Below are 27,983 nucleotides of genomic sequence, written 5' to 3'. Positions count from 1 at the left end.
AAACAAGAGAAAGATTTCACTTCCACTTCTTTTTAATTGGTATTTCGGTGAATATACAAAAACAAAGAATCAAGGCTGATGGCCAGTGTGAGGACCTGAACCAGTGCACCTTTGGAAGAGGCTTCACCTTAAAACGCTCTATACAGGAGCATATTTCACATGACACATGTAACTATTGAAGTGTTTACTAGGAAAGACACCAGATCAGTCTGGGCCAAAGTAAACAGCCTCTGTTGAGCAGAGCAAGAACTGTAACTGCTGATGCAAGGACTGGATTTGGTTCAGTGAGCTCCTTGCTTGCATTATTCACAGGAATTATTCCTTGTCATTATTTGCCTTTTGTTCTACCTGATCTGGGTATGTGGAAAGAAGAAGTACAGGGGGGATGTGACCATACACATGTAGGTAGCTGAAGCAAGAAGCGTGGTAATCTAAGGGCTTGAGACAGCCACTTTCACAATGCCAACTACAGCACAGGACCCCACTTACTCTGCACAAATCTTGTGTGAAGTACATAACAGCTTTTTGAAGCAGTTACTTGTTAGCAAGTGGAGCTTTTCCTGGACTGGCACTTCTGAAGGTAGGAGCACACGCAGTAGTCCATCAGTGACAGGAGGCAGGCTTGGATTTAGGGCTTGACGAGCAGCAGATTTTTTTATCCCTGACTTTGCTTTACTGCTGACACACTTAAACTCTTTGAGAATCTACCTTATTCTAAGGCAAGGGGTGACAGAGACCAGGAACAGAAGCTGAACAATAAAATAGATTAGAGAGGTCTGCAGTCTTCTCTCTTGCAGCATCTGTCTTTATTGGTCACAGGAGGTTACAGCTTTGCTCACATAGCCCTTGCTGGAGCCTTTAGCATTATGAGTTACATTCAACATAGTTTTAGAGAGAAATTTTTCTGAAGCAAATGTGTATGGACATTTTCCTTTCTGATGGTATCATAGAGCAAATCAGATCACTTCTTAATCTTATGCTCCAAGGATTTCTTGCACAACGAAAGAAGGATTGTGCCTCAGCCAGGAGGCATTAAGGCTGAAGAACAAAGGGCAAATAAGGGACAAGAAGATTCTTTCCTGGAGTTGTCAGCAATATGTGTCAAGTTTTTAGAGGGCAAAAGTGTATATGGGAGAGGTAGTGGGAAAACTTCAAATCCTCCATGGCATAAGGGAAATGGAGCAGGAGACAAATGCTGTTTCACATGGTGCTTCAGGGCAGCGCTGAGGATACCGGGCCTTCAGTAGTCAATTCTGCTCCAGAAGAACATGGTACCAAGGAGGACGAAGAACTGAAATGAGAAGACCACTGGGTTTCTCTGCTCCCTTTTTTCCTTCTCCCCACCTCTCCCCCCACCCCATTTGGTCCTATTGGTAGGAGAAAGCAACAGAAATTCTTGATAAGCCAAGTCTGTTCAGGCAGAGGAAGCTTAAAGCTTTTTTATCTGCACAGAAGCTTCACAGTGAAGAAAGAAGGCATGTGCAGCCATAACTACTTGAGTGGATCACTCAGCTCGTTGGGGATTATCCGTCATGAAGCTGCTGAACCCTGAGTACTTAGAACACTCGTACAAAGTCTCTGAACTACAAACTGAATTATCTGTCATGATTGCTGTTTAGGTGTTCCAATACCCTTCACAAACAAGTATCTGCAAGCTGTGTTGGCTCTGTTGCATTACTGAGGCGGCAGCAAGCCACAAAAGGCTGGAAGGCCATCTAGCTCCCCACCTTGTGGAAGCCAGAATGGAGAGGAACTCGCAAATGTAGCCCTGTCAGTGAAACAGCTACAAGCAGATTGGTGACAAAAGAATAACTATAATCTGCAGACCCTTTAAATGAGTCAGCCCTGTCATCCACCTCCACCCAACTGGGTGTGGATTAGAAAGAAAAGAGAAGCGGAAATAGAGGCAAGTATTAGGTACTCACAGTCCAGCAGAGGATGGCAAAACCAAACCAGGCAACACCCCAGGCTTGTGTGTTTACAGGCCCAGAAATAGCGTCATAACAACCCTGTAAGACAACCGTGAATGAATGAATCAGCAGCAGCTCTGAGCTTGTATCACAGGGAGATGAGATTATCCACCTCTGAGAGAGACTGAGGTGACAGGCTCCTCTCCTACTGCAGCTTGGGTAGCTCACAGGGTCTCAAGAAGGCAAGCTGGAGCTACATTGCTTATTGATAACTTGTAGATAGAGTACCTGTTTCTAGTTTCAAATACAAAGTAGGCCCATCTCAGACACTTCAAGGACTGGCACTCCTGTGCTATCCACTTGCCGAGTATATATATATAACCAAACTTAGCCAACACAGAGCTGACCTCCAGAAACAAGAAGCTGTAAGCAAATTTGGAATCTTGAACACCTTTTAGAAATGCTTACTAGTGTAGTAGTTGATGCTTGTGACCTATAAGACCGAACAGGACAAGCCTGTCTACTGAAAAGTTCTACCTTGAGGAGGAGAGCTATTGACTTGCTCACTTATACTGTGTGCACTAACCTTTGGGCTAAGTTTGATTTAGCTACTGTCCATCTACATGTTGGAGGTGTCAGTTCTTAGTGATGGCGTTAGGCAAGTTTTCTTAATAGCTCTCTCTCCATAAGGAAAGCCTTTTTACAACCTATCCTGTGTTCAGCAACATGGATACTACAGGTGTTGCTTCTCCTCCAGAAAGCTTCTGAACACCTTCCCTTCCAGCAAGGTGCTTTTGACCAACACATGTTAACTGTGAAAAGCTGAGAGGATCTTACATTGCTGTTATAGTAGCCAGGGACTCCAAGCTTGCAGCCATCGAGGTTGGTGGGGGACCCTTGGTCATCCAAAACACAGCAGTTGCGTGGCCAAGGGTAGTCAGCATCATTGTGAGTGGCGCGGAAGGCGGACGTGTACTCCTGCCAGTCGGAGGGGCCATGCACGCCGCAGCACTGGTTCTGCAGGGCAAGAGAAGGGAATGGTCTTTATAGGAGCAGGTCAGAGCCCTCCACACGGCTGGTTAGGCATTAACCACAGATTTATAGTGTACATTTCTGGAGTGCCTGCGTTTGACAGTCTGCTGTCTGATAAACGAGCAAAGCAGGGAGGGTGGCAGGACTTTCTCTAAGGTTCAAGGCAGATGCCGTCCTCTTTCATTACTGAGTGGCCCCAAGGAGGACTTGAAATTCCAGGGCTGCAGAGGATTTAGTAATTAGTGAGATATTTCTGTGCTATTATTACCTGAACCATGATTTTATCCCATGTATCTGTGACTCCATCAATCATCCATTTGTCATTGTTATTGTCTGGCTCTGACTTCTTATACCTCTCCAGCATTTGCTTCAGGAAGAGATTTGGAGTGAGCTATAGAAAAACAAACCCAAATGAAGACTGCAGAAACTATTTGAATAAGTGACCATGTAAAGCAAATATAGTGTTATTTGGGGTGGGTTTGTTTGCTTATTTCAGTGTCTTCCTGGAGAACAGGAATGCTGCTTCTCTCCCAGTTTTACATAAAGGGCAGGATTTGAAGCAGTGGAGCAACAGACATAGTTCTTGAGCATGACTCTTAAACAGGCTCTACCAGATGTTCTATCACAGGAGATGTGCAGAATATAGGGGTTACATTTGATATGTTGCTTGGAACTAAAGCACCACAAGTATTTTCCCTCTCTACCAGTATCTCCAACAACCCATATAATCTTCCCCTCACCAGTAACACTGCCTAGGGCAATGCTGAAGATTTGTCTTCTGCATATATGATAATCAGTCTATGGTTGAAAGACTAAACACTGCATCGATGATTCAGCTAACTCACACTGGTATTTCCTTAACTACAAGGTTGAAAATGTTTTAAAGTGTTAAAAATAACAAAGCTATTTTAAAAGGAACAAAGTAATTTCCTTGATTAGGATAATAATGTTGGAGAGTTTCCTCATGGGGTCTTATTTTATCTCAGCAGTTCTTTGCTTTAAACTGTATCACCACACCAGCCATTTACTGCATTGAAAGGGACCATCGTGTGCCCTGGAACTGAAACGTTACCCAATGTGGTTTGCAAGAATACTTGAGGAAAGAAATACTCACAAAGTCCCTGTGAGTTGCTGCCGTGATGCAAGAAGCCATTTCAAATGCATAAGTGATCAGCATCAGAATGATGTACTGTGGGAGACAGACAGCAGAGTTAGGGGGAACAGCTAAGCAGTCTTTTCAAGATTAAGCATGAAACCAATCTGAAAAGTCTTTTTCAACCTAGTTGATTCTATGATTCTACAATTCAAGGCAGCAGAGGCCAGGCTATCCTATCCTCAGTCCTCTATATGCCCTGAACATTCATGCAGCCCTTCTCTTCTGCTTTCTTGAAGGTGTATGACTGGACTTGTTCTGCCTCTCCCAGACAAGATCTCATCAGCTCATGGCATTAATATCACCCTGCCTTCATGGAAAATGTTTTGTCTGATATGTCCTAGAATAACGTTTGCCCTTTTCTTTGTTGCATCTCATTAGCGACTTATGCTTGTGCGATGTCTCCTCCTTCCTCTTCCACTTGCCAGCTATAAGATTTTTAGCAAGAAGCCATTCACTCCTATCAGGAGAGCTTGTACTTTGGAGAAGCAGAAGGTGCAATTTAGGGTGTCTTTCAGATCCTCCTGATTTTGCATTGTGAGATTTCCTCGGCCTTGGTACTATGTGAACAAAGATCCTTCATGAAAAAAGATCCTGAGGATCAGCTTAGAGTCTATTTCACTGTTTCTCTTCCCTTCTCAGCACAATCCCTTTAACCTTTCCAGTTTTCCTCTTTGTGTTCTCATGTCTCTATTTCTCCTCCCACTATTTACAGCGATCTTCTTCGATTCAAGGCATTTATTTCCTTCTTACCCCAGCTTCTGCCCCTTGTACTCTCTCCTGTACCACAGCCTTGGATTTCAGACAAGACACCAAAATTCAGAGGTAAGAGAATTCTCTTCCCTCATCTGTTTGCTGGCCAGCTCATGGCACAAGATTTCAGATCTCTAAGTGTCTCTTGGTTAAAACAGACAGCCTGCCATTCCACATTAATCCAAGAGAGAGCTGATTCCTGAGGTTTCGGCTCTACCCTTCGTTAAGGAAAGCACCAATCACTGCCAACCTAAGGAACTAAGAGAGAAATTGTACAGAGATTTGTTCACACCTTAACATTGTTCTTGCCTTAGCCAAAGCTCTCTGTCCCCACCCCTGTAATTTCTGCCTGCCTGCTGATGTCTAATGTTCCCAATTGAACCCTTATTTGGTATACTAACACATACTAATGCCTTGTACAGAAGTGATTACTTATCAGCTCCTTAACTGAATGGTGTGGGACAGCTGAAAGTCAGTAACCAGTGGGGAGAAACAAGGATCTAAACCACATCCCAGCTATATCTGATTGCACAAGTGCTTCTGCATTGCTTCAGGGTAAGGTCAGAGTCAAGCCAGTCAGCTTAAACCTCCATTGTGGCTACCACCATTCATTCCCTCAGCCTGATTTAGGAGCTTCTCAAGCATGTGTCCTCACCATGTGGGACACTAAGCCATGATCAAGAAGAACCTTTGGCTCCTTGCCACTAGTAGAAGCTGTCTTTGCTCAACGTGTGATTACTAAGGTGAGCAGGGAAACTAAGGCATCATTTTGTCAGTTTGGCAGCAACAGGTAGGCAAACATTGCCACACTTACCACAAGCAGCAAGGTCTTGTTGGACTTAATGACTCCAATGATACCAAGGATAGACAGAACAAAGAGTGCAAAGCCAACAAAGATGCCAATCCAGGCAGCAGCATAGATGTCATCGTTTTCTGTGGCTTCCAGCAGAGGGTAGAGACCATGGGGATCAGAAACAAAGAAAATGCACTCTGCTGTCAGGGCAATGCCGCACATCTGAAAAGTGCAAGTTCAGGAAATCCATTAGATCGAGCTTCCCCAAAGAAACAGAAGAGACAGAAAAAGATGGAGACCACTTTTCTTTCATTCAACTTCCTGTCAAACAGGAGCTACCCAACTCCTCCTCTGCCCAGCTCTACAATCTCTTGTATTGGGCCTTCACAGGAGAGTTGCAGACAAAACTCAGCCAGCCTAGACCTCAGAGACCAGACCTAGGATTTGAGGATGTTAAGAAAGAATCAACAGAACCTTACCCATCACTATATGGAGGGAGATGGCTGGGAAGATGTTGGTCAGCAGCAAGAGATTTTCACCTAGAACTCATGTTGGTCTTGTGGATCAGCCCCTGCTGTCCCTTGGTGTCCCCTCACCACCCAACTCATGAACTAACAGAGCTCTCCTTTACCCCTCCTCTATGCATTACTGGTGTACTTATGTGTGGAATTAACGCATGAAGAAGGATTTCATGGCTGGAAACTGCTGTTTTAAGAAGTGTCATACTAGAAGGAAGCCTCCACCCATACTTGTTCCACTTCACTTACCCCAATGACCACATTCCCAAAGACTAATAGACCCTGCAAGATGCATATGCCATCACTTTTTGCCATCCTCAGTTCTTCATGCAACCTGGGAAAATCCAAAGGCAGTCTTCAGTTAGACCAGTATAATAGGCTTCACTCAGAAATAGATATTATCCCTAAGGAGAATGATAGGCAGAACCTGATAGCCTTTCTGTACACCTCCCAACCCTTGCTTCATAGCAGTTACAGAGGAGAAACTTCCCCAGGTGTGAAACTGGTAACTCAAACTCTTTCTGATATTTGAGCTACAGAAGATTGGGACCACTCAGGGGCAGTATCTTTGCCTTCCTTTTGGGTACGGTTTTCATCACCACAACAGCACCTATGCAAATATCAGCCCATGGCGTTGTATTTCCGTCTGGTTAGAAACACCAGCTACACCCAGATGGACAGCGGACAAGTTCGGTGGCTTCATCTTGCTCCTCTTCCAGAGGAGCTGGCTTTATCCAAGGATGTGCTGTACACCCTCCTGGCTGTTAATTTTGGCCAGCACTACCAACAGGACTAAACTGGCAACCACAGTGCTTTAGCAGTACCCTACACATATAACTATAGCACACAGCTTGGCAGCAACTTAGTGTAAGAGTAGCCCCATCTCCCACCCATGCCAGGAACTAGAGCTGAGACACCCATTCCCAGTCAGGTGCAAGGGAGGGATGGAGCAGCTCAGGCTGCAGCTGGCTCATGGGACCCAGGCCAAATAGCATTCCCAGCAAATTCCTGAGAGTGCTATATCCTGCAGGCTGCGGCCAGGCACCTCACATTGAATTCACCCCCTTCCACAGGGAGCAGCATAAAGGCACTAGTCAGAGGCGTGAGACCTCTTGGAGAAACAAGCCCAGATGCCAGTGCCAACCAAGTCCTTCTTTCAAAGGGATGGAGCACATGTGTGCATGGAGACAGGGGGGAAACCCAATCCCAAGACAGTTGCATTTGCTCGGTGGTTAAGAAAATACAAGCTCTGAAAGAAAAGCTAAAGAGGGCCCAACTTGAGCAGACCACAGGACAAGCAGCTTGAACAGCCAGAGTATTTGCACTAGTGCCTCCTCTTGCTGGGGTTACTGACCCAGGGGAGACATCTCCAGTGCTCTCACCATTACACAAACAGAAGACCACATAAATGTTTTCCCATGATAATGTGACTGGGGATGGCTGTCATTTCCAAGGTGAGAAGACATTTTTATTCCAAAGGAGGCCAGCCTAAGATACCTGAAGCTGTATTGCTCTGTATCTGAAATGAGAGGCTCACAACTTCAACTGAAGCTTTGTCCCTAACAAACTTGTTCACCAGCCAGAATGCTCGGGGGGAATAAAGAACAGCCTTGCAGGTCAAATCTGGGTCTGGGCAATGTCTGGTTACCTGTGATCTACAATAGAACACTGTGGAGTCTGCCAAACCTGAGATGGATGGTGGTCCTCTACGCATCTTAAAACTGGGGACGCCACTGCCTGGTTCATGGATCTTTGTGCTGCAAACTCAAGAGAATTTCAAAAAGCCTTTACTTATTGCTAACTAAGAGACACCCCAAGTGAGAGGTCAGTCCAAAAAAGCAAGGAAATCTTCCCTGCTTGAATGCAGGCATGTGAACTCTGACTACTCCATGGAAAAGCAGGTGAAGACAGCAGGATTGAGTGTGCCGTGTGGCTGGCACGACAGATCACACCAAGAGTGATTACCAAACCCACAATCCTTTCCTTAACATTGCAGAAAGCTCTTTCTCCCTCCTTTTTTCTCCTACAGACCCCCCTGCAGTGTAGCAACACCTTGTATGTGTGCTGTCCACCCAGTCCATGAGCTTTCCTCCCCACAGGCTGGCCTTCTTCTCCTCCATGGCAGGCAGGACCTGGTTCACTCTTCCCTTTCCTTGGGCAGGTATTAATGTAGTCACACCAGTCCAAGTTAGCAAACCTCTTGTCCTGGGGCAAGCTCATCTCCTAGGCTACTGTAGCTGGGAGGAAAGCTGCACACAGTCCTCACCACACAGATATCAGCTGGATGGTGACAAGCTTCTAAGGAACTTAAGGCACTCAAGTACCTTACTTATATGCAATGGGATTGCGGGGCGGGAGAAGCAGAGTCCAAGAAGAGGAAAAGGGAAGGAAGAGCCTTTAATGTAGACCTAACAATACACACTGTAATGGATCTGGGTCTTTCCACAGGCTGCCTGCTCCTTATGACTCTGAGCTAAGCTGTGTTAAGCAAGAGCATCTCGCACAGCACTTGGTACATGAGGCAAACCCTGGCTGGCTTGCCCAAGGCGAGCTGCATGCAGGTATGACTCTCAACCACCCTTGGGTGTGACATGAGCTGAAGTCCTCCTCCCATCCCCTGAGACAGGAACCAGCAGCTCCTGCCTGCGGACACTGATCAGTTGGGAGGTGTAGGAGACTTCCTTGAGACTGGTTGGGATCATTTTTGCAACCCAAATGCAGTTTCTTGGGGGCTTCAGGGAAACCCCTGAGAAAAATCAGAGCTTTGGATGCAATTGTTATCCAGAATCTGCACTCAAGAAGGTGACCAGTTCCTGGGATTTCAGCCTCGAACTTGCATGGACCTAGTGTTCCTCAGCACATCTTGTGTAGCTTATAATTTAGTCATAACCCATCTAGGTCCCAGGTATTCAGTTATCACTGCCACACACTTTGCTCCATGCTACAAGTAGCTTCGGAAAGATGTCTGTTGCTCCCATTGTACCAGGAAAACCTATGTCCCTCCTGAAGCACATAGTTCTTCATCTTCCCGATGCCCTGGTCAGAACTCAGACTCCAACATCTCCCCTCTTCTCTGCCTTCAAACCCTCAATGCACTCCTGATGCCCATAAAGGTCCAGCTGAGCTCATCAGAGCCCAGGAGCAGTGGTAGCCCTCTTTCCCCCTATTCCTCAAGTTGCACAGGACCTGTTATTTTCATGTCCTTGTAGCTTTCTTCATCTCTTCTCCCTTCCTCTGCTCAGAGTGGCTCTGCACGACATGCAGCACAACTTCGGGAGCTGAAAAGGATGCTCCTTTCTGCAGAGACTGGCTTCTGCCCTTGTATTTTAGGTGACAGCCCTAGTTAAGCTCTCAGAGGAAGCCCTACACACAGCAGTTCCTGGATTCAAGCAGGATTCAGTCTCTGTTGTTCAACCCTCACACACATTGGGATTATTGATGTTTTGAACCTTCCGCACTCTTTCTGCAGAGTGGGACAGGTTTTCAATAGCCTTAGAGATGAACGCTGCCTGCTTAGCTTAGTCCTACTCCATCTCCATCCAAAAAACCTTAGTGGGTAAGAACTGGTTTGGCATTGTCCCATGCAGAAGTGGGTTGCATTTTGATTACCTTGTGTTTTGAACCAGTTTTCATGGTGGTATCCAGAATTGTGACTAAGGAGTGTCCAAAAACAACCCTGTGAGCGTCATTTGCTTCTGCACCCTGCTTATGGAGGTCACAGCACATCAAAGGGACTTACAGGGGCTTCCCTTTGCTTCAGCGCCCCTGTGCAGGGCGTTGCACTCACCTCCTTGTGTAAGGAGGCAGAGACAAGGGCCACATTTGTTTTATTACTCATGTGCTCCACACACCTTGGCTGACGGGCTCCGCACCACTCGAGCGCAACTAAACAAACCCATCCAACGGCAGAAACCTCATCCCGCACCCAGCTGGGCCCCACACCTCCTGCCCCTTGTGCTCAGCTGCAGAGCATGTTTCTACAGGCATGAGCAAGATGAGGCTGGGGCACTGATGGAGGGAAGCCAGTGGGGTGGAACTGCTGCCCAAGGTGCTGTGCCAGCATCAGTGCCCATGCCAGTGCCACGGGAAGCCTCTGTGAGACACAGACCTGACCTGCTCTAGACTCTGATGCCCTGAGGGGCCAAACAGCAATAATAAACCTTCCTTTTTCCCCCCAACTGTTTTAGCAGAAAATATATCCCTTAAAGGGCTTAAAGAGAAGATAATGTCCAAGTGCCTGGGCCATCTTCAGAGTTACACAGTTTTAAAGAGGATGCAATTAAATACGTTATTGACGAGTTGCTTGGACACTGCTGTAAGAAGCCAAACGCTCTAGAAGTGTCGATTCATCACTTGTTTACTTACTGGAAAGCAAACAGCTCCAGAGCATACAACCCCACACATTCCTCCTGCCCTGCTGGACTTCCCCCATTGCTCCACCTGTATCAAAATGCAGCCACCTCTGACAGAGAAGGGCTTGTGCACTAGGAGTCAAGCACGCTCAGGAAAGGAAGAGCCAGCCAATTATTCTGTGCTACCAGGGGAGAAAAATAAAGCAAAACCAAAGCTCAGCATCAAGCAGGGGTCAGAAACTAATTAAGTTTCCTTTTGAGAGGGATTGCTGTGAAATGAAGCCTGTGTGAATGGTGGAGTGGCTGGTAAATCATCATCAAGCATAATTACCTGGGAAATAGAGCTGGGAGGTAGGTTTTTCCTCTCTCCCTCATTAGATCAGCACAGCCAAAACAAGCTGAGTGGGTTTTTTTTTGCCTTTCCTATTTTCACAAGTGAGGGGGAATTACAGGAATCATCTTTCCCTGCAAAAATCCCTGCTTTTTTTACACTCTTTGCAACACATTTAATTTTCCCATTCCCTTCTCCCCAGTCTTCAGGAGAGAAAATATGAAACAGATTAAAAGAGCCGTAAAGAAGACAAAGCCTGAGGTAAGAAGGATGAAATACTTAATATTATCTTCTGCAGTTAACCTCAGCCAGGTACCAGACTCCCACATACTAAACACAGCCCAGGGGCTAAAATACCAAACATTAAACCTAAAAGCCTCCTTTCCTCCTAACAGAGGAAGACGATGACCAAAGCAAAGCACTCACCCCTCTCTTCTTGTGATGCTTCCCAACAGCAATCCCGACCCACATCCAGAGCTGAAAAAGCCCCTTTTCTCACCCCTCCACTGGGCTTTAAAGAGCCCGGATGGCTTGAGGAAAGTGCTTTGTGATTGGTAGGGTGCCCATCACATGAGGAAAACTATTTTTTTCTAGCCAAACCTGTTCGCCAGTGCCTCTGGGACCGGAGGGTGTCTCTGTGATTCTTAGATCGTATCGGAATGCTGTTGTGCTGAAAGCACAAAGCTCCAAAAAATGTCTATTATTACACTCTCCAAAGGGTGGGTGAGTGACTCACCTGTAGGAGACACTTGAACTTTAAAGAGGATGGGCAAGTTGGAAGGACTTAAGTGCAAGTATTAGGGTTGCTGGAGTGCTGCTTGAACGTGGGTATAAGAAGAATGGGCTGACTAGGAAAAAAGAAAGAGTAAAATAATGCCAGCGTTTTCATTTCATTACGTTGCATGGGGAGAATCCAGTGGTTTGGGTTGGATCCATTTTCATTTCATTTAGCTTTTGATTTTCTTTGGAAACACAAGTGTAGGCGTTGGCTACCCTGCAAGACAACTGTGGAGAACATGGAAAGTGGGGAGACTATTGCATTTCCTTGGGATTTTTAACACATTCAGGCTTCTTAAGACAGAGCAAAGTCAAGCATAGACATATTTAATATATGTCATGTATTAATTGGCCTGTAATGAACTGAGAGGGGCTAAGGCTGAGGCACACAGCAGAAAAGGAATGTCTCTCACCTTCTTCTCCCTCACTGACTCCTCTACAGGTCTGCCAAAAGCCATAATTCACATTACTGGAGCCGTGAGCACATCTCTGGCAGAAGTGCAGGTGGTTGTGCTTGGGGTTCTTCATCTGCTGGTGCAAAAACCAGCCAAATGAATAATGGCCTTAGGAAGGGTGATGTTTTTAGAGCCCTACATAAGTCAAAAGCAAACGTCAGAAGAATATCTATATATCTCCTTGGTAGCCATCCTTGCGACTATCTTGTGGGAAATTAGTGAGAACTTTTCATGGATCTCCTCGGTATTTGGAGACAACTGAAGAGAGATCCAGCTCTCCTGTAAGATCCCTATGAGATTTCAGCCTGGCTTTTGACATTTCCAGCTCCGTGAGGTATCACGGCAACATGCAAAAGAAGATACAGCCATTGCAGCCAATCTGATCCAGTAGACAGGGACAATAAGCTTGTCATTTGGGTGTTCAAGAGTAAGGATGCAGATTTGTCTGGACGTAAATAACTCAGACCTGTTTGCCCATTGTTTGTGCTCCCTACAACATGTGGAGTCTATTTCAGTGCATTCACCACCCCATCTTTTGGCAGCCCTGGTGTGGCTGAGACTACGAGCTTGCATGAACACATGTGCAGAGCAGAGCATCAGAGACCTGAACAAGGGCATGCAGTGGGGAGACAAACCATGCAGTGGGAAGCCCAAGTGCCACCATGGGTACTTCCAGTGAGCTGCCTGTGGCTGCTTTAGCCTCCCCTGTTAGGTCTGTGCTTGCGCTGGCATACTTCAGATGATCTGTGCCAACACCTCTATATAACCAGACCCATACATTTGTGCAAGCTCTTGCACTTCCAAAAGTTACAGACTCACAAGTGCACACCCATTCCCCCTCACAGAGCCATATGTACATACACACACATGCACATATACAAATCCATTAATGTATGTGCTTTCCTCACATGTATCCATACATAGACCCATACGCACCTCTGTTTATATGTGAGTTAAAGTCAAAGTGCTGGCTTGGGAGCGAAGACGCGCTGCGATCTGGGGTTTCGCTAGAGGAACAGTCAGATGCTGAGGCCACAGCCTGGCCCATTTTCAGATGGGGATGTAAAATGAGATTTCTCAGGAGCTCTATCACTTGACTATAGCAATGTGCTCTCTGCATGACAGGGCAATGTGAGAACACGCCTGTCACAAAGTATGCTGTGCTTTCTCAGAATTGGCAGGTTGGGGATGCTGGAGGATGCCCAAAGTGAGAATAAAGATGCTGAAAAGGGCTGATGAGATGCTGTGGGCAATTCCAATGGGCTGGCCCTGCTCCTACTCTAAGAATACCCTTCCTACATAGTTTGATTTTTTTTCTTCATAGCATGGAAATAATGGTTTAAGAATGTGAGAGGGAGGAATTAGGGAGGGACAAAGCACACAAGGAGGAAATGGAGGTCGTGGCCAAAGCAGCAGGGTCCCAGGTGTCATTCCTGTGACTGCCTCATGCCAGCATCACGAAGGAACCACTCCTATCCATGAACAGGAGTCTCCGAACTGCATTTGCGATGTTGCATGGGAAGATCAGATCTCACAGTTAGGAAATTCCACATCCGAGCAGCATGGCTGCAGTGTTGGCTAAGCTCATGTAAGACCCATGCACAGGTTCAGCTGGATGCACATTGTTTGGTTCGAGGGGACTTCTTGGATGATGGTTCTGGCAGCGTACAGCAGCAAGGCACAGCATCACTGCCAGGAGTGCATCTGAGCATCCCTGCTGCAGCACGCTGCACAGGCGCTGCCCATGAGGGCACCTTTCGTGGCAGAGTCCCATCCTCACCACCACAGTCAGTGACCTCCCCCTGACCAGCCCCAATTCCTGCCTGCCCCCTGGCTTTGCTCCCGCATTCTCAGGAGGGCTGCAAACAGCTGCTTCCTCCTCCGCAGTTCAATCTTCCTTCCCTCGGCCAGATTTGGGTCTCAGGCTCGTGCCTGCCACCCAGACCCTCCATGTGCCATGGCTGGGGGCCAGCTCCTCTGTGGAGGAGAAGGGAATTCCTCATGAACGCCTTCTCTCCCGTCTCAGTGCATCCACACGGGGGGGTGAGGATGTGAGCCATGGGGGACAGATGTCCCTTGGGTTTGCAGCTGGCCTGGCTTCAAGCCAGCCTTGCCTGCTGTCTCCTGAGCCACGTCCTGGCTTTTGCTGCAGCTGCCTCCCCCTTCCTACAGCATATTTGCCCTTTCTTTGCCATTTCTATAGCTCTCAGCCTCAAGAGAGAGGAGTAACTGCAGGGTGTGCAGGATAAACAAGTGAACACCACCTAGGGAGATCAGGGGAGAGCAACCCTGTGCCTGAAATTGTTTACCAAACAGTGCTGAGTGTGGGGAGACAAATGGCATACCGTTAGCAACGACCATGGGCTAATTATAGTGGGTTAGGATAAACCACAGGGTCGCTGGGCTAGGTCTGCAAACATATAGCCTGAAAAAGCAGGCCTGTATGTATATATTTAGTATAACGTGGAATGCAGTAAGTAACTTCTTTCTAAAACCTCAGGTACCTTGGTGAAGAGCAGTACAGAAAACTCAGATACAGGCACCTTTGTGATGCTAGTAATCCTGGGATTTGCATTTGGCAATGCACAATCCACCCTTGAACATGGCATTGCACTCTCCATTCCTAAGAAGAGTGCAATAAAGCTCACTTTCTGTGATTCTGTGATTCTCTCAAAGATTGAGGTTTCTTAATCTTTTGGGGAAGGAGAGGGATACACCTTTTTTATCCTCGTTTTGTAGGGTGGATTTATTCATGAGTTTATAACCGTGGCTGTATTTTGGTGTTGTTAAGACTTGCAATTTCGGGTGTTTTCATAAAGCCCAAGCTACTGGAATCATGTGATTACATGAAAATCTGTACTTTCAGCCCTTCAGAAGGGACTGTTTCTTCTCCTCACAGGCAGCAAGGATGAAGAACTTGGAGGAAGCTGCTCTGTCTGGTAAAGAACTGGGTTCAGGCAGGGAACAGCTTCCCCCTGAAAATTCCACTGCTCATAGTGGAATCTGCACATGTGGTAAAGGCAGTAACAAATGAAATCTCGGTACCCCACTGTTAACAATCAGGCCACTGCTGTGGCTCCCTTTCTCAGTGGTCGCAACCCAGAAGATTAGAGAAACAGTGGATGTTCATAAAGGTTAACCTCTGCTGGCTGCTACTGCTGTTGAATAAAGAAGACCCTCAGGCTGCCTTCTTGTACACAGTGAGAGAGATCTGGGCTCTAAATCTCACCCTGAGGATGCTTCTTTTCCTTTGCTAGCTACAAAGGAAACTCATAGGAGAGCATCTTCACAGGCCTGAGGCTAACTTCTGCAAGGGAAGACCTAGACCAAAAGATCTGCATCCTTGAGCTGATCTCACCTTGGCCTTTCAGCAACCCACAAGTCACATATTTGTATGTTCAGGGACCAGAAGATAAGCACAGAGGTGCCTGGGGGGTGCTGGAGGTCAAACCCTGCCCTGGCTCTCCTCCCACCATGGACATTCTCCAGGCAGGGGAGGGGAGCCAAGCCCTTCAAGAGTGGCGTTGCCCAGCCAACACCCTTGATGGCGTAAAAAGGGTCAGTAAATGAGACGTGGCTTCCCCTTGAATTTCATTGTGAGATGAGGGCAGGCCAGCTCACTCTGAATGGGAGCCTGACCACATGGAAGGCTCACAGAAGGCTAGGAATGTCACGTTGCCTGAGATCTTACAAAATACATTCAGGACATAAGACTTTTGAGAAGACAAACTTTCTGCTTGTGTTTTAGATAGCTTCTTTAAAAAGCTGACAATGTCCAGAGAAGATCTGCTTAGAAAGTGTCTCTATTGTTGAGAGCTTTCTGGCCTCTGGAATACTGCATATGTCAGTGTCAATATATTTATTAGGATGTGGTCCCGTCTCCTGACTGGCCTTGGCACTGTGATGGACTTTTGGTGCTGGTGGTTCAGTTGAACTTCATCTAACACACTGGGAACAAGCTGTTCTGTCTGGACGTAGTGACTGCATTGCTCTTGCTGATGGTTAAAACCCTTTCCTCCAAGATCCTTTGTGTCAGTCACAAGCCACAACATGGTAGAAAGAAGAGGTCTTGTTTGGGCACCTTTACTACTTTGTTTGCAAGGGGGCAAACAGATTTGTTCATATTAATTGTTCCAGCTCATTATTAAAAGGCATCTGGGGATAACTCATCCCTCCCAAATCCATCCTGCTTCCCTCCTCTGCGTTAGCTACTTCTGGTGTGGGAGGCTGTAGCAGGCTGGCAGCAGAGCACTGCCATCTACATACGCTTGCTTGTCACTATCCACTTTCCAACATGCAGCAAGCCAAGTGCTGCAAGCACATGTCTCATTTATCTCCACCATCCATCTTGCCACAGGGCTGGAGCACCGAAGAGGGAGGACAGTCAAGCTAGAGCCTTATTGCAAGAACCTCAGCAGCCAGAGGAAAGGGGAATAGCAAAGGGGTGTTGGCTGGTGCAATGTTTAGGGGCACTGGGATGGAAATAAATAGCATGTGTGCCCTGGCCGAGTTTATAGTACCCGTGGGGTGACAGCCTGTGCTTTGGCAAGGGTGTGGTTGATGTCTCACACACATGACTCATTGATTTGATAGAACTGTAGGCACTGTCCAATGCTCTTCCTCTCAAATGCTCTTCTAAGGTTTCAGTAAGGACCTGGAAACTTTCCTGAGAAGCCTCTGAGACTCGGACCCTGTCATGTACCTGGGGTTTGACCCACTCAGACTTGTACCCATCCGTAACTGGGTTTTGGTTTCAGGTGCGTGATGGGTGGAGCGGTGCTTTGGGCCATCCAGCCCTTTTGCATGGACCTTTTCTCCTCTACTCCGTGGCTGGACGTACACTCTTTGGAGTTAGCCTCCCTGCCTCTTACTAGCCTTTAGCGGAAGCTCAGCCGGTCTGTGCTGCCCTCTCATGGGCACACATGGGAAAGATTAAGTTTCATCCTCCTTTTTCTTCAAGATGCTTTTTAACCTACTACTCCAGCGCAGTTTTTCAACAAGAGTTCTGAAAAGACAGGAAGGCTTATGAACAACTGCTAAGACACCTATGAAAGGTGCCTTAGAAAAATAATTCTTCATATAGCTGTGCTGGAGCCTGCTCAGCTCTTACCTTTCATGAAGAGCTTTGCTCTTCATTTGAAAACATTTAGACTTCTAATAGGGCAAAAAGTAGGGAGCTGTTGCTCCCAACAGCAGGTGAGCTTCTCCCATATACACTCCTATCTGCCACATCAAACACGTATCAGCATCATGGCATCACACCATGGTCAAGGAGTCTCTCAAGATAGCTCTGTTATGTTACCATAGATTCAAAGAACAGGACCAAAAGCTGGGTTTTCCAATGGGCAGTACTTGGTTTCAGTACTGTGGGGATCCAGCACACTGCCCTTCCCTGCATCTCCTTGAAAAGAGGCAGGATATTATGCCAGACCCAAGGGGATGCTTAAACATGAGTGGGATAGAGCAGGCATCGCTCTGCTCTTCAAAGGGACTCCTGTGGTGCTCTTGGTGTTTGTGCAACTTGGAGACGCTGTTGTTGGCTCTCTGACCACTTGCCTGCATTTAATATAGCCTTCTCCCTGATGTCTACTCATGTCCAACACCAGACGCGACTCAAGGTGGGAAGTGGTTTCCTTCAAGGGCTGGTATGATATGCCTTTTTCCCAGTAACAAACAATTGTGCTGTTCCACGTCTTCGTTCACTTTTGTTTCCTGTTTTATACTAGAAGACAAGCTGAAAGTTGGGAAGGAGGAAGGTCAGAGGTGACCTCTTGTTCTTACAGACTCCCTAAACCTAATATGGATCCTGCCTCCTAGTTTGTAGGAAGACATTTTAAGCATGATTCCAAATAAGATATTTGCCTTAAGAGCTTGTAAGTTTACAGTGAAGCTTTATGGACAGTATAAACTGGGTGCTGCACTCCCTCAGCTACAACGCCTACCTTTTCACTTGTGAACTGTGCTAGATAGCTGTGCACCTCCACAAGTCTGGCTCTACGTAGCCTCATGTTCCTCCATCTCTTGCCACTTTAATAAGTGACAATGAACAAAAGGTTCATTTTGGTCTCAAATTAAATAACAACACAAAAACCAAGTGACCCCATCTCATAGTGTGTTTCTTCTTTGGTATTATGTCACTGCAGTTTAGGAAGTTTTTCCTCTTCTCTACACTGGAAGATAAAAAGTTTACCCCAGACTCCTGAATGAATACGACATGGAGACAACCTTCCTAGTGCCTGAAGGCAGCAAGGGCTGTGACAAAGGGTGAGCTCTTCCCACCTGGGAGAGGAGTTGCATGGGGAATTGAGATTAAAGCCTTAAGGGAGAAAGGAAGACCCACTCCAATCATTCACACCAGCTCTTTCTAATACAGACCAACTACTGCGGTGTCTGCAGTCAATTCCCAGTCTTGAATTATGTGTATATTATGTGTATAGTATGTGTAGGGATTGCTTTGCCTAACTTCAGCTGCTCTGCAGTGACATTCCAGCCCACTACCTTTCCCTAGGAGAAGACGGCAAGTGACTGTTCATTCAACCCATGTCACCTCAGCAACCCAAAGTTCCCCCTTTCATTTGTTTATGTTGAGGCATGGCCTTTTTGATGCTGCTACATCAATGTTTTCCCTGAAGGCAGTCGCAAAACAGAAATGCAGCCATGGGTATTGATGCCTGACCTTAAGGGAATGTTTCTTCTTTTTCTTCTGTGTTTCAACTGGCTCAAAGAATGGTCAAGAGAAGCTTTTCCTTGAATACAACTGAAGGCATGTCAGATGGGGTTTGACCAATCTGCTCTGAAGTATTCCCTTTCTAAGAACTCCCACATTCTCCAGTCGTCAGCTTGAGCTCCTTCTTGAGCTAAGCTCTTTGTCAGGCTTTATAAAACAGTGGTTAATTTCTTCCATTTCAGACGCAGAAGCCCTGAATAGTTGTTGCTGCCTACTTTGAGTTTCACATGCTTGTGAAACTTTGAAATCAATGGCATTAAACTAACCTCAAGTTGGTGTTATTTAGCGATGATTCATACCCATTGAGTCACAATGAAATGTCTCATGCTGTAAGTAGCTGGCCATTGAAGAGCTATCTTGCTTGTGCCCTCCACCTAACTAAGAAGCAGAGCAGGGTCTGTGTGAACTTTTCAAAGGATCTTTAATCAGAGTTACAACATCATTTTGTTTTTCACTGGTTAGCAGCAGTACACAGGCAACTTAAGTATGCTCAGGGCATCTGAGACATTTTAAGCTCCATACAGAGATGGCAGAAAAAGAAATGGATGTTTTGATCCAAGACATGGTGACTACACTTTCATTCTGGTTGGCCCTTCTGCACCCTGCTTCTGGGTGAGTACAACACAAAGGGTGCGTGCACCATAACACCATGCTCTTTGGCAGCTGAACTGGATGTCACACTTCTGTGACAGTCCATGGATCAACAAAATAATCTTGCCTGTGAAAATACTCCACTTTCTCAGTGCCCAGCTTAAACGACAGAGGAAACATCCTTGGGAATTACTAACTACCTCCAACCTCCCCACCTCCCACTCCATGACCTACTCCTGTCCATTAGAAGCATGCAGCAATACACAGGTGTGGGTAAGAAACCCAAACCAGCCTTTTAGAAAGAATGTACTTCAGTGCACGGGCATCTCCCTGGTGGAGAGGAGAAAGAACAAACAACAGATGTTAGTCACGTTGCTTAGCACACTACTGGAGGGCATTCAAATATACTGTGACTAGTGCGCTGTAAGGACTTATATGGAATAGTTTCAGTTACACACAATGAACTGTTAATTCCTTTGGAGCACCCAAGGCAAGAAATTTAATGACAGTTTAATGTCGTCTTGATAAATGTCCACTTATGAAGAAGAAACACGGATCCAGTGGTTTGGGAAAGAAATTATGGAAAAGGCACTGTCACTTTGAAATTAAGACTACAATAGATGTCTCCATTTAAAATCTAATCTTTCTCCTTTTCTTCACCACGGAAAAGCACACCAACAGTGTGGTGCATTAGTGCCTTAATGTGCGGAAGAATTTTTCTAGAGAGGCCCTCAGTGACATGGGTTAGTGGTGATCTTGGCAGTCCTGGGGTAACAGTTGGACTTGATGGTCTTCACAGTCTTTTCCAACTGAGTTGATTCTATGATTCTAAGGTGCTATGATTCTAAGATTCAGCAAAACTGAAGCAAATCAACAAGGACAGCTCTGTGGCACTGACTTAAACACAATAATCTGCACACCTTCTGCAGGATGCTTTTCATTTGTCATAAAATTGAGGTCCTGGACTTTTTTCCTTGGAAAAAAGGCACTTCAAAATACAAACAAATCATCTTAGAGGCCTGAGAAACAGAGAAGGCAGTTGCTCTCTCTTACATGCACTGGGAGGACTTCTTGCTACCACTCAGCAAGAAGTTTGAGATAAGTGTGAGATAAAGTGGTCAGTGTCAGTGTGAGATAAGGTGGTCAGCCCACCAAAGGAAGATTTTGGTCCTGAGATTGCTGAGGAGCACTGGGTAGGGCTTCTCTTGCAAAAGAAGACTGCTTTCCAGCTCACTTCAACTTATCTGACAGAGAAATTAAGGATCTTTCCTTGCATAACTCCCTTAATGCTGACAGGATGTTGAAGGCATACACCTATAGTCCCAGAATATATTACAAGTCAACAGGTTTTCATAAGTAAAAGAGAACAACAGTTCTCAGTACATATAATACATAAAATACAGTACACAAATGATAGAAACAGGAAATTCACAGCTAAGCCTGTACCACAAAGCACCCTAATCCTGTTCCTCCACAAAATTCGAGACATGCCAACTTCTCCATCTCTTGGGACAACATGCTGACAAGTGACCATACGGATGAGTAGTCTTCAGCCACTATCTTCATCTTCCATGCATTTCCTGGTTTACAGGCCTGAAATAGCACTTCCCTTACATTCACTGTGCATGTATGCACATGGCAGCCTATAAATTCCAAAAATATATTAGATTGAAAAACAACCAGTCTCTCTGTTTCATTCAGTGTCCAATTCTTCCAGTTGCTGAGGTAGGGCTTTCAAAAGCATCTCACTGCTCCACATGCCTAAGTCTCCATCAAACCTCTTATAAAACCCATGAAGATCTTAATTGAATCTTTAGACTCACAATAACCTTGAAAACCTTCTTGCCCTGTGAGTGACAGGGGTGCTTACCTGCCTCTAACCTGGAAACACATGAGTTAACTTATCCTGTTTGAGAACCTTAGACTGAAAGGCAACTCTTCTCAGACACAGAATTTGTATGCCAAATCCTTGCCTCTGTTTTTCCCAGACTTTTTGGGCCTAAGTTCTGCTGTGGAGTATCACACAACCTAATCATCAGGCTTTTAGCTGAAAATAGATAGATGGGAGATAAGTTTCTATGGTGCTCTCTTCATAGCCATAGAGACAGTCATTTGGGAATACACTACCATCCGTCATGAAATTAGAGCACTTGCCTAAAAAAGAGAAAAGTCTGTAGTGACAAAAGACTCCCTGGCATCTACTGCACACACACATTAACTGAAGCCAAAATAACAGTATGCTCTGGTGCACACTTTCAATAATCTTCAGGCAAGAGACAAGAAAGACAGAGTTTCTTTACAGGGTAGAAACAGACACTTGGGGAGTATGAAAATGTAGACTGTGTTTTGAGACTCCAAAGCCATTCAACTGACATGTTTGCAAAGAATACCTTGACTCTGAATTCTCTGGGCTGCCAGCACTTGGTTTTGGTTTGTTTAGTTTTATTCACCTCCCACATTCCTGAGCAGTAATGTCTTCTGAAGCCACAGAGGGTGCAGGCAACTGTTGCTTTACTGTTCTGGTTATCAAAATAGACACTGTACTTGTAATGATACAAGCAGGCTAACCACAAAAAGCAGAGCTTTGGAACCCAGCAGGGATGGTTAAGGGTAAGGCAGCTGTGCCCAGTGTGTGGAAGAAGCAGACAGACAGCTTCTTGCATCAGAGGAATTTTGGGTGCAGTGAGAAAGCCACAGACCCAGCCTCCCAAAGTATTAGACGGGCACTTGCGCTGTTGCATAGCTGGAGACAGTAAGCCAGCAATGCAGCATGAAAAAGGAGAGGACTGTGGGTCATCCAGGGCTGCTTTTTATTTCTACTGGCTTTTGTCCTTCCATTGTCTGTGCTGTGAGGTTTCTCTGCATGGAAGAGCAAAGTCTGGGTGTGACCCAAATGTGGAATTTATGTATTTGTATGCAGAGACTGCATAGGAGTTCAGCAGACCTGCGTCTTTGAGATGTGCAATATGTGCATGCAGGCCCGTGCACACTGTAGGATTTGAGTTTGTGCATCCAAACTAATACTTGGTTTCAGGATTTAAACAATCATGCAGAACAGAAAAATCAGGAGTCAGAGACACAAGCAGACCTGTTTCAAGTTACTGCCAATGATTATAGGAGCAAGGTGATATGAAGGCCCTGTGCAATGCCATAATAGCAAGGTTAGTAGCAGCCAAAAGATTCACAGGACCTCTTCCAGAAACATCTCATCTTCGTCCTCCTCCAACATTCCCTCTGATGTGCCTGCCTCCCTGGCATTTATCATAGACTGCACCTGAGCAAAAGGAAAAGGGTCATTTGGGAACCTATTTCCTTACCACTGGTGCCCAGAACTGACCTTGTCATTCCCCTGCAGGTTCTGCATTCAGTACAGCATGAACCCCAGCAGCAAATCACAAAGCTGGTGATCCCCCTGACTGACTAGAGGGCAGTGAAGGAGAAGACTCTTTCTCTGCTCCCTTTCCTCTAACCTCCTCCTTTCCCCATGAAGCTCCCCACAATTCTAACTAACTCCCAGACTACTGCCTCACTCCAGTGATGGAATTTCCTGTGCTTTAATTTAATGTTGCAGGATCAGCAGACAGATCTCCTAAACAGGGATGCATGATATATCCCAGTGTGGGATGGAGGGAGATAAAAAAGGGTCACCAGGGACACAGAGGGACCCTATCTCTGTCCCTAAGCTTCCTTCACGTCTCAGGTAGCAATCATCCAGACTCTTCCACCCAGCCACCCTCCTATACCTCTCCTCTGCCTCCTTTTAGAGCACCTGTGGTCCCTTGCACCCTGAGCACTCTGTTCCTGCCCTGTGCTTCTCTCCCTCCCAGACAGGGCAGACATGGAGTGAGACAAATAGTCATGGGTTGACCATGTGCCTTTCTGCTGTGGCCCTAACAAGACAGTCCCCACCAAGCCTCAGCAAGGCACCGTACCTGAACCAACATGAACTGCAAGGGGTCATCGGGCTTCTCGTACACCAGTTTTTCTGTGATCTCCTGAGACAGACAGAAGGAAAGAAGAATTGATCCTTGGGCAGATGTGGTCTGCACTTTCTGCTTCAACAATAGCATCTCTTTCAGTCCCCAAAGATGGCCAGGAGTCCTTTTTCTACTGTATTTCTTAAGTTTACATGCAAGAAAGCACAGGACAAGGAGGGATCCAGGTAAGGGATAATTTAGTCCAAGCTAACATTAGGCCAAACTTCTCAAGCCAGCCTCTGGAAAGAGGAGAAGGGAAAGGGAAATTTCACCTGAAATATCTTCAGGATTTTGTGTTTCTCCATGTACTTAGCAGAGACTTCAAAGGGGTCTTCGTACACCTTTGGCTGGTTCGATGTTTCACACATAGAGGATGTGGGAAAATCAGTGCCAGGTGACCGGTCCTGAGAACCTGGTACTGAAGGTGGGGATTCAGCTCCAGGTGCCCAGTCCTTAGATGTTCCAGCAGCTGGTGGTGTGTTAGATTCCTCCATTTCAGACTCGGCATGATCTTGCTAAAGTATTTAACAGGTAAAGAACAAAAAGTGTTTTAAACGTGTAGCCCCACAGGCCAGATACATCCCATTACTGCACCCTTCTGTTGCAGCCCCTCTTAGAGTAAGCATTAATAGGCTTTAATTTCTGTCTACCCTCTGCCCATGAGCGTAGGAGCTCCATTTAAGCTCATTGAAGCCCAAGCTTTCAGACATGGTCTGAGCTACGCAGTGGGTGTACAAGTGCCTGATCCTCACTTGCTGACTGCTTTACTTCGAATCACAGAATCAACCAGGCTGGAAAAGACCTTTAAGACCATCCAGTCCAACCGTTCCCCAGCACTGCCAAGGCCACCACTAACCCCTGGCACTGAGGGCCTCGTCTACACGGTGTGTGAACACTTCCAAGGATGGTCACTTCAGCACTGCCTAGGGCAGCCTGTTCCAATGCCTGAACACCCTTTGGGGAAGGAATTGTTCCTCATCTCCATCTAAACGTCCCCTGGTGCCGCTTGAGGCTGTTACCTGTTGTCCTAGGGACACACCGTGTGTATATTGCACCCTCCCTGGGGCAGAGGAGGCAGAAGCCACATCACCCACTCGCTGGTGTTGGGGTTCCCGATTGCAGCCGCATCACCTGAAGCAGGGTGCAGGGGGGAGCCCGCATGCCCCGCACCCTACCCCGTTACTGGGAAGGGGGGTGTTCTGCCTGGGGAAGAGGTCCCAGTGCCCGGAGCCACCTCCGCCCGCCCCCCCCAGCCCCGGGCTCTCCGCGGCAGGGCAGGGTTGCGCTTCACCTGCCGCCGGCGCCGGCCTCTTGTGCCGCTCGTCGCTCGCCGTAGGCGGCGGAGAAGGCGGAAGACGCCGCAGCGGTTGCCAGGGAAACCGCCGGCCTTTGCCTTCGTCAGGAGGGTGCTGCCGGGGTCACGTGGGCAGCGCGGCCATCATGGGTGAGGGCGGAACTGGGGTCGGAGTGGTGCGGGGTCCCGGTCCCGGTCCCGGTCCCGGTCCCGGTCCCGGTCCCGGTCCCGGTCCAGGTCCCGGTCCAGGTCTTGGTCTTGGTCTTGGTCTTGGTCTTGGTCTTGGTCCTGGTCCTGGTCCTGTTTTGGTCTCGGTACTGGCCTTGGTCTTGGTCCTGGCCTCGGTACTGGCCGCCACCTGTGTTATCCCCCTTCCGGCAGCAGTTAAATAGGTCTCCTGGTGCGTGTCACCTGGCTGCCTGGGGCTGATGGAAGTGAGAGCTCCCATGGCGAAGGGTCGCTCATAGCTCAGCCTGCACGGGCTTTTGGTTCTGCAGGGAGTTGAGTCACTTCACTGTGAGTTCCAGGGTCCTTTTGGCCTTACCATGCTCTGTGAAGGATGCAGGGGAGCATTTTGCTCCTGTTGGACCTGTTAGTAATTCTATAGTAGTGAGGAGACTTAGAATCATAAATCACAGGGTGGTTTGGGTTGGAAGGGACCTTAAAGCTCATCCAGTTCCAGGCCCCTGCCATGGGCAGGGATGCCTCACACTAGATCAGGTTGCTCCAAGCCCCATGCAACCTGGCCTTGAACAGTGCCAGGGATGGGGCAGCCACAGCTTTTCTGGGCACCCTGTGCCAGTTCCTCACCACCCTCACAGTAAAGAACTTCTTTAACCTGAACTTCCCCTGTTTCAGTTTGAACCCATCACCCCTTGTCCCTGATGAAGAGTCCCTCTCCAGCATCCTTGTAAGCCCCTTCAGACACTGGAAGCTGCTCTGAGGTCTCCATGCAGCTTCTCTTCTCTAGGCTGAACAGCCCCAACTTTCTCAGCTTGGAAGGGAAGAGCAGAGACAAGCTGTATGTGTCTGGTGAGGTGGAAAAGGACATGTCTATTAGCTTGTAAAGAGAAGCAGAGAAGCAAGAGGTAGGGTGGCAGAGTGCTGAGAGAAATATTTACATACATGTCCATGTGAAAAGCACTTTCTTCTGTCCTCACTTCTCCACAGATCTTGACAGTTGGTGTGCTGCGTGATGAGCTTCGTCAGAAAAAGCAAATAAACAGGTCTCCAGTTTCCCCCAAAGGAGATGAAAGGAATAAGGATAAAGGCTGTGCTGGGTTTCCACAATAACCAGCTTCTGAAATACTCTGGTTCATGCTTCTTGAAGGCTCTGTCGAACCAGGCCTTGATCTTGGGCTTGAAAGATGCTTGGTGAAATCTGTAGCATCCTTGAAGGGTGTCAGGCAGTTAGTTGGGTGGATTAGTGGGGAAATTTCAGGATCCAACTTCCTCGATCTCTAGTATACTCCATGGTGTTTGGGACTGTGAGTCTTTGATTTGTGGACCCTGACATATTTCTTCTAGGAGCTGTGGACCAATGGAGCAGGCTTAAGTCTGCAGGCAAAATTTTCACTGATTTGTCTTGTACAGCCCTTAGAAATACTGTGTTCGGCAGTGACCTGTGCACGTTTAAACTCACATTTGCAATCTTTGTAACTGTGAAGAAGTTTTTGCTTGATGAGTTCTTTCTGCCAGACAGTCTGGAAACTAAGACAGCAGTGTCCAGAAACAGTTGAGGTGTGAGTTAGGAGACGTTCCCTTCTCTATTCCAGGGAAATTCGTAGGTATTTCTGAAAGGCAAGCTGTAAACTATTACATCTCTGTCATACTTCAAGGGGCAGATGTTTGCTCCAGTAACTACAGTGAGTTTTAACTGAAGTAGGCATTTGCTTTCAGTTGAGTGTGCTGAACCATCCCGGTGATGTTTTCTCCACAGCATGATTCCCTGTAGAACTTCTCCCATGGGTTTCTCCTCTCTATCCTTTATTGGATGGGACTAAGCAGTTCTCAGCTGCCTGCTGGCTTCAAATAGTGTCCTGCTGTGGGTAAATCTTGAGCCCTATGTCTTCCTTTCATCTGTGCCTCATTGGTAAACAGCAGATCTCTCCATTTCCAACCCCATTGCCTACTGCAGGATTCTGGCTGCTGGGGCTGGAAAGCTAGGATTTTGTACAAGAAAGTAAGATGAATGACTCCATTAAATAAACATCACTGCTCTGTTTATTCTTTCAAAAGAACAGATTACAAAAAGCAGAAGATGCATTTTAAATGCATTAAAAATTCGGAGGAAAATAGTGCCTTAAATACAATGCTCATGTAACATAAATCACATGGCTTTTTTTTTTTGTAGCCAGGCACATGGAAAGCAAAACCGTATTATTATATCATTATTTATATGGCACCATATGCTAAGTCTGGAACTTAAGGACTTTGAAATAAATAAGAAAACACCAGCTGCAGATCAGCAATACGTTCCTTTATTGGGAGTCACTGTGTAACTGTGGCTATCATTCGTGCTGTTAAGTTAAAACTTACATAAATTGTCAGAGAAATAAGATAGCCATTAGAGATTCAGTGTCTGTCTCCTGGGGACACTTCTTTTTCTAACAGCTGTAACAAAGATCTGCTGCTGGTTATGTCCTATCTGTGTAGTAACTCATCGCATTTGTTCCTGCAGTATCACGCAGTTGTTCAGTAGAGATGGTTGAGCTGTTCACTATAAATAATACTGGTTAACAATGCGGTCCCTTTTGGGTTAATAAATTACACTCAAACCACTCCTGAGCCTCTTTGATTGGTTACTTGCAAGTCTGCAATGAAGAGTTGGAACAAATCACTTCCTGCAGTCTGTTCGCTTTGAATATTTCTTCTCATCTTATTGAACTGTAAATATATATATATATAAAATAGCCAAATCTTAAACTCCTGTCACCTCATCTGGTACTTGAAAATCCTAATGGGATGCATGAGATGAAACACATTGGAAAATTAAACATTGCTTAAAGGAGCAAAGGGCCTTTGCCAGCACCAGGAGAATCGGTCCCCCTCCTTTGAGCTGGAGCTGTTGCCAGGGTTTGAGTTTTCTCCCAGACTGAGGTTGCTGGAGCAGACTGGTAAGCAGGTAGCTCACCTGCTATGCGAGCCATGAGGACAGATCCATGGCCACATCGTTCCCGGCATGCTGTGGCTCCAAGAACCTGGAACCTGTGATCTTGCACAGTTTGCAGATGTAGTTGAAGCCTTCCTGAGGTTCAGTGAGCAAAGAGCAGCTTTGTGGCACAGAGCAATGACCAGAAAGACAGGGTGTGAGGGAGAGG

At 46.6% G+C, this 27,983-nt stretch overlaps 1 protein-coding gene across 7 annotated transcripts; it reads right to left on the bottom strand.

The window, feature by feature from the left end:
• Positions 1–14: 14 nt before the first annotated feature.
• On the bottom strand, positions 15–24,801 carry UPK1B (uroplakin 1B). Of its 7 annotated transcripts, none has more exons than XM_062632703.1 (10): positions 24,661–24,801; positions 23,642–23,884; positions 23,325–23,387; positions 6,409–6,493; positions 5,663–5,863; positions 4,057–4,131; positions 3,211–3,333; positions 2,748–2,927; positions 1,926–2,009; positions 15–1,291 (listed from the first exon to the last, which is right to left on the bottom strand). In XM_062632703.1, exons 3-10 carry the CDS (start codon positions 23,351–23,353, stop codon positions 1,241–1,243), a joined length of 828 nt encoding a protein of 275 aa, XP_062488687.1. In that variant the 5' UTR covers positions 23,354–23,387; positions 23,642–23,884; positions 24,661–24,801; the 3' UTR covers positions 15–1,240. The 7 variants fall into 7 exon arrangements, with proteins under 7 accessions (XP_062488687.1, XP_062488707.1, XP_062488693.1 ...); XM_062632723.1 differs by having other exon boundaries at positions 23,642–23,781; XM_062632709.1 differs by lacking the exon at positions 24,661–24,801 and adding an exon at positions 24,389–24,639.
• Between the last annotated feature and the right edge of the window lie 3,182 nt (positions 24,802–27,983).

This window comes from Pezoporus occidentalis, unplaced genomic scaffold, assembly GCF_034315485.1.
Source record: "Pezoporus occidentalis ecotype Australia unplaced genomic scaffold, CSIRO_AGI_Poc_V1 ctg111, whole genome shotgun sequence".
In the NCBI taxonomy this organism is placed as follows: Eukaryota; Metazoa; Chordata; class Aves; order Psittaciformes; family Psittacidae; genus Pezoporus; species Pezoporus occidentalis.
This window is presented reverse-complemented; position numbering and strand designations above follow the sequence as displayed.

Bases quoted from the DNA above. Each gene is read 5' to 3' on its own strand.
- UPK1B (XM_062632703.1), bottom strand. From the start codon at position 23,353: ATGACCCCTTGCAGTTCATGTTGGTTCAG. The intron at 6,494-23,324 runs GTACGGTGCCTT...GGATTTTCCCAG, and splicing joins TGCAGTTCATGTTGGTTCAG to GTTGCATGAAGAACTGAGGA. The intron at 5,864-6,408 runs GTAAGTGAAGTG...TGCACTTTTCAG, and splicing joins TTGGGAATGTGGTCATTGGG to ATGTGCGGCATTGCCCTGAC.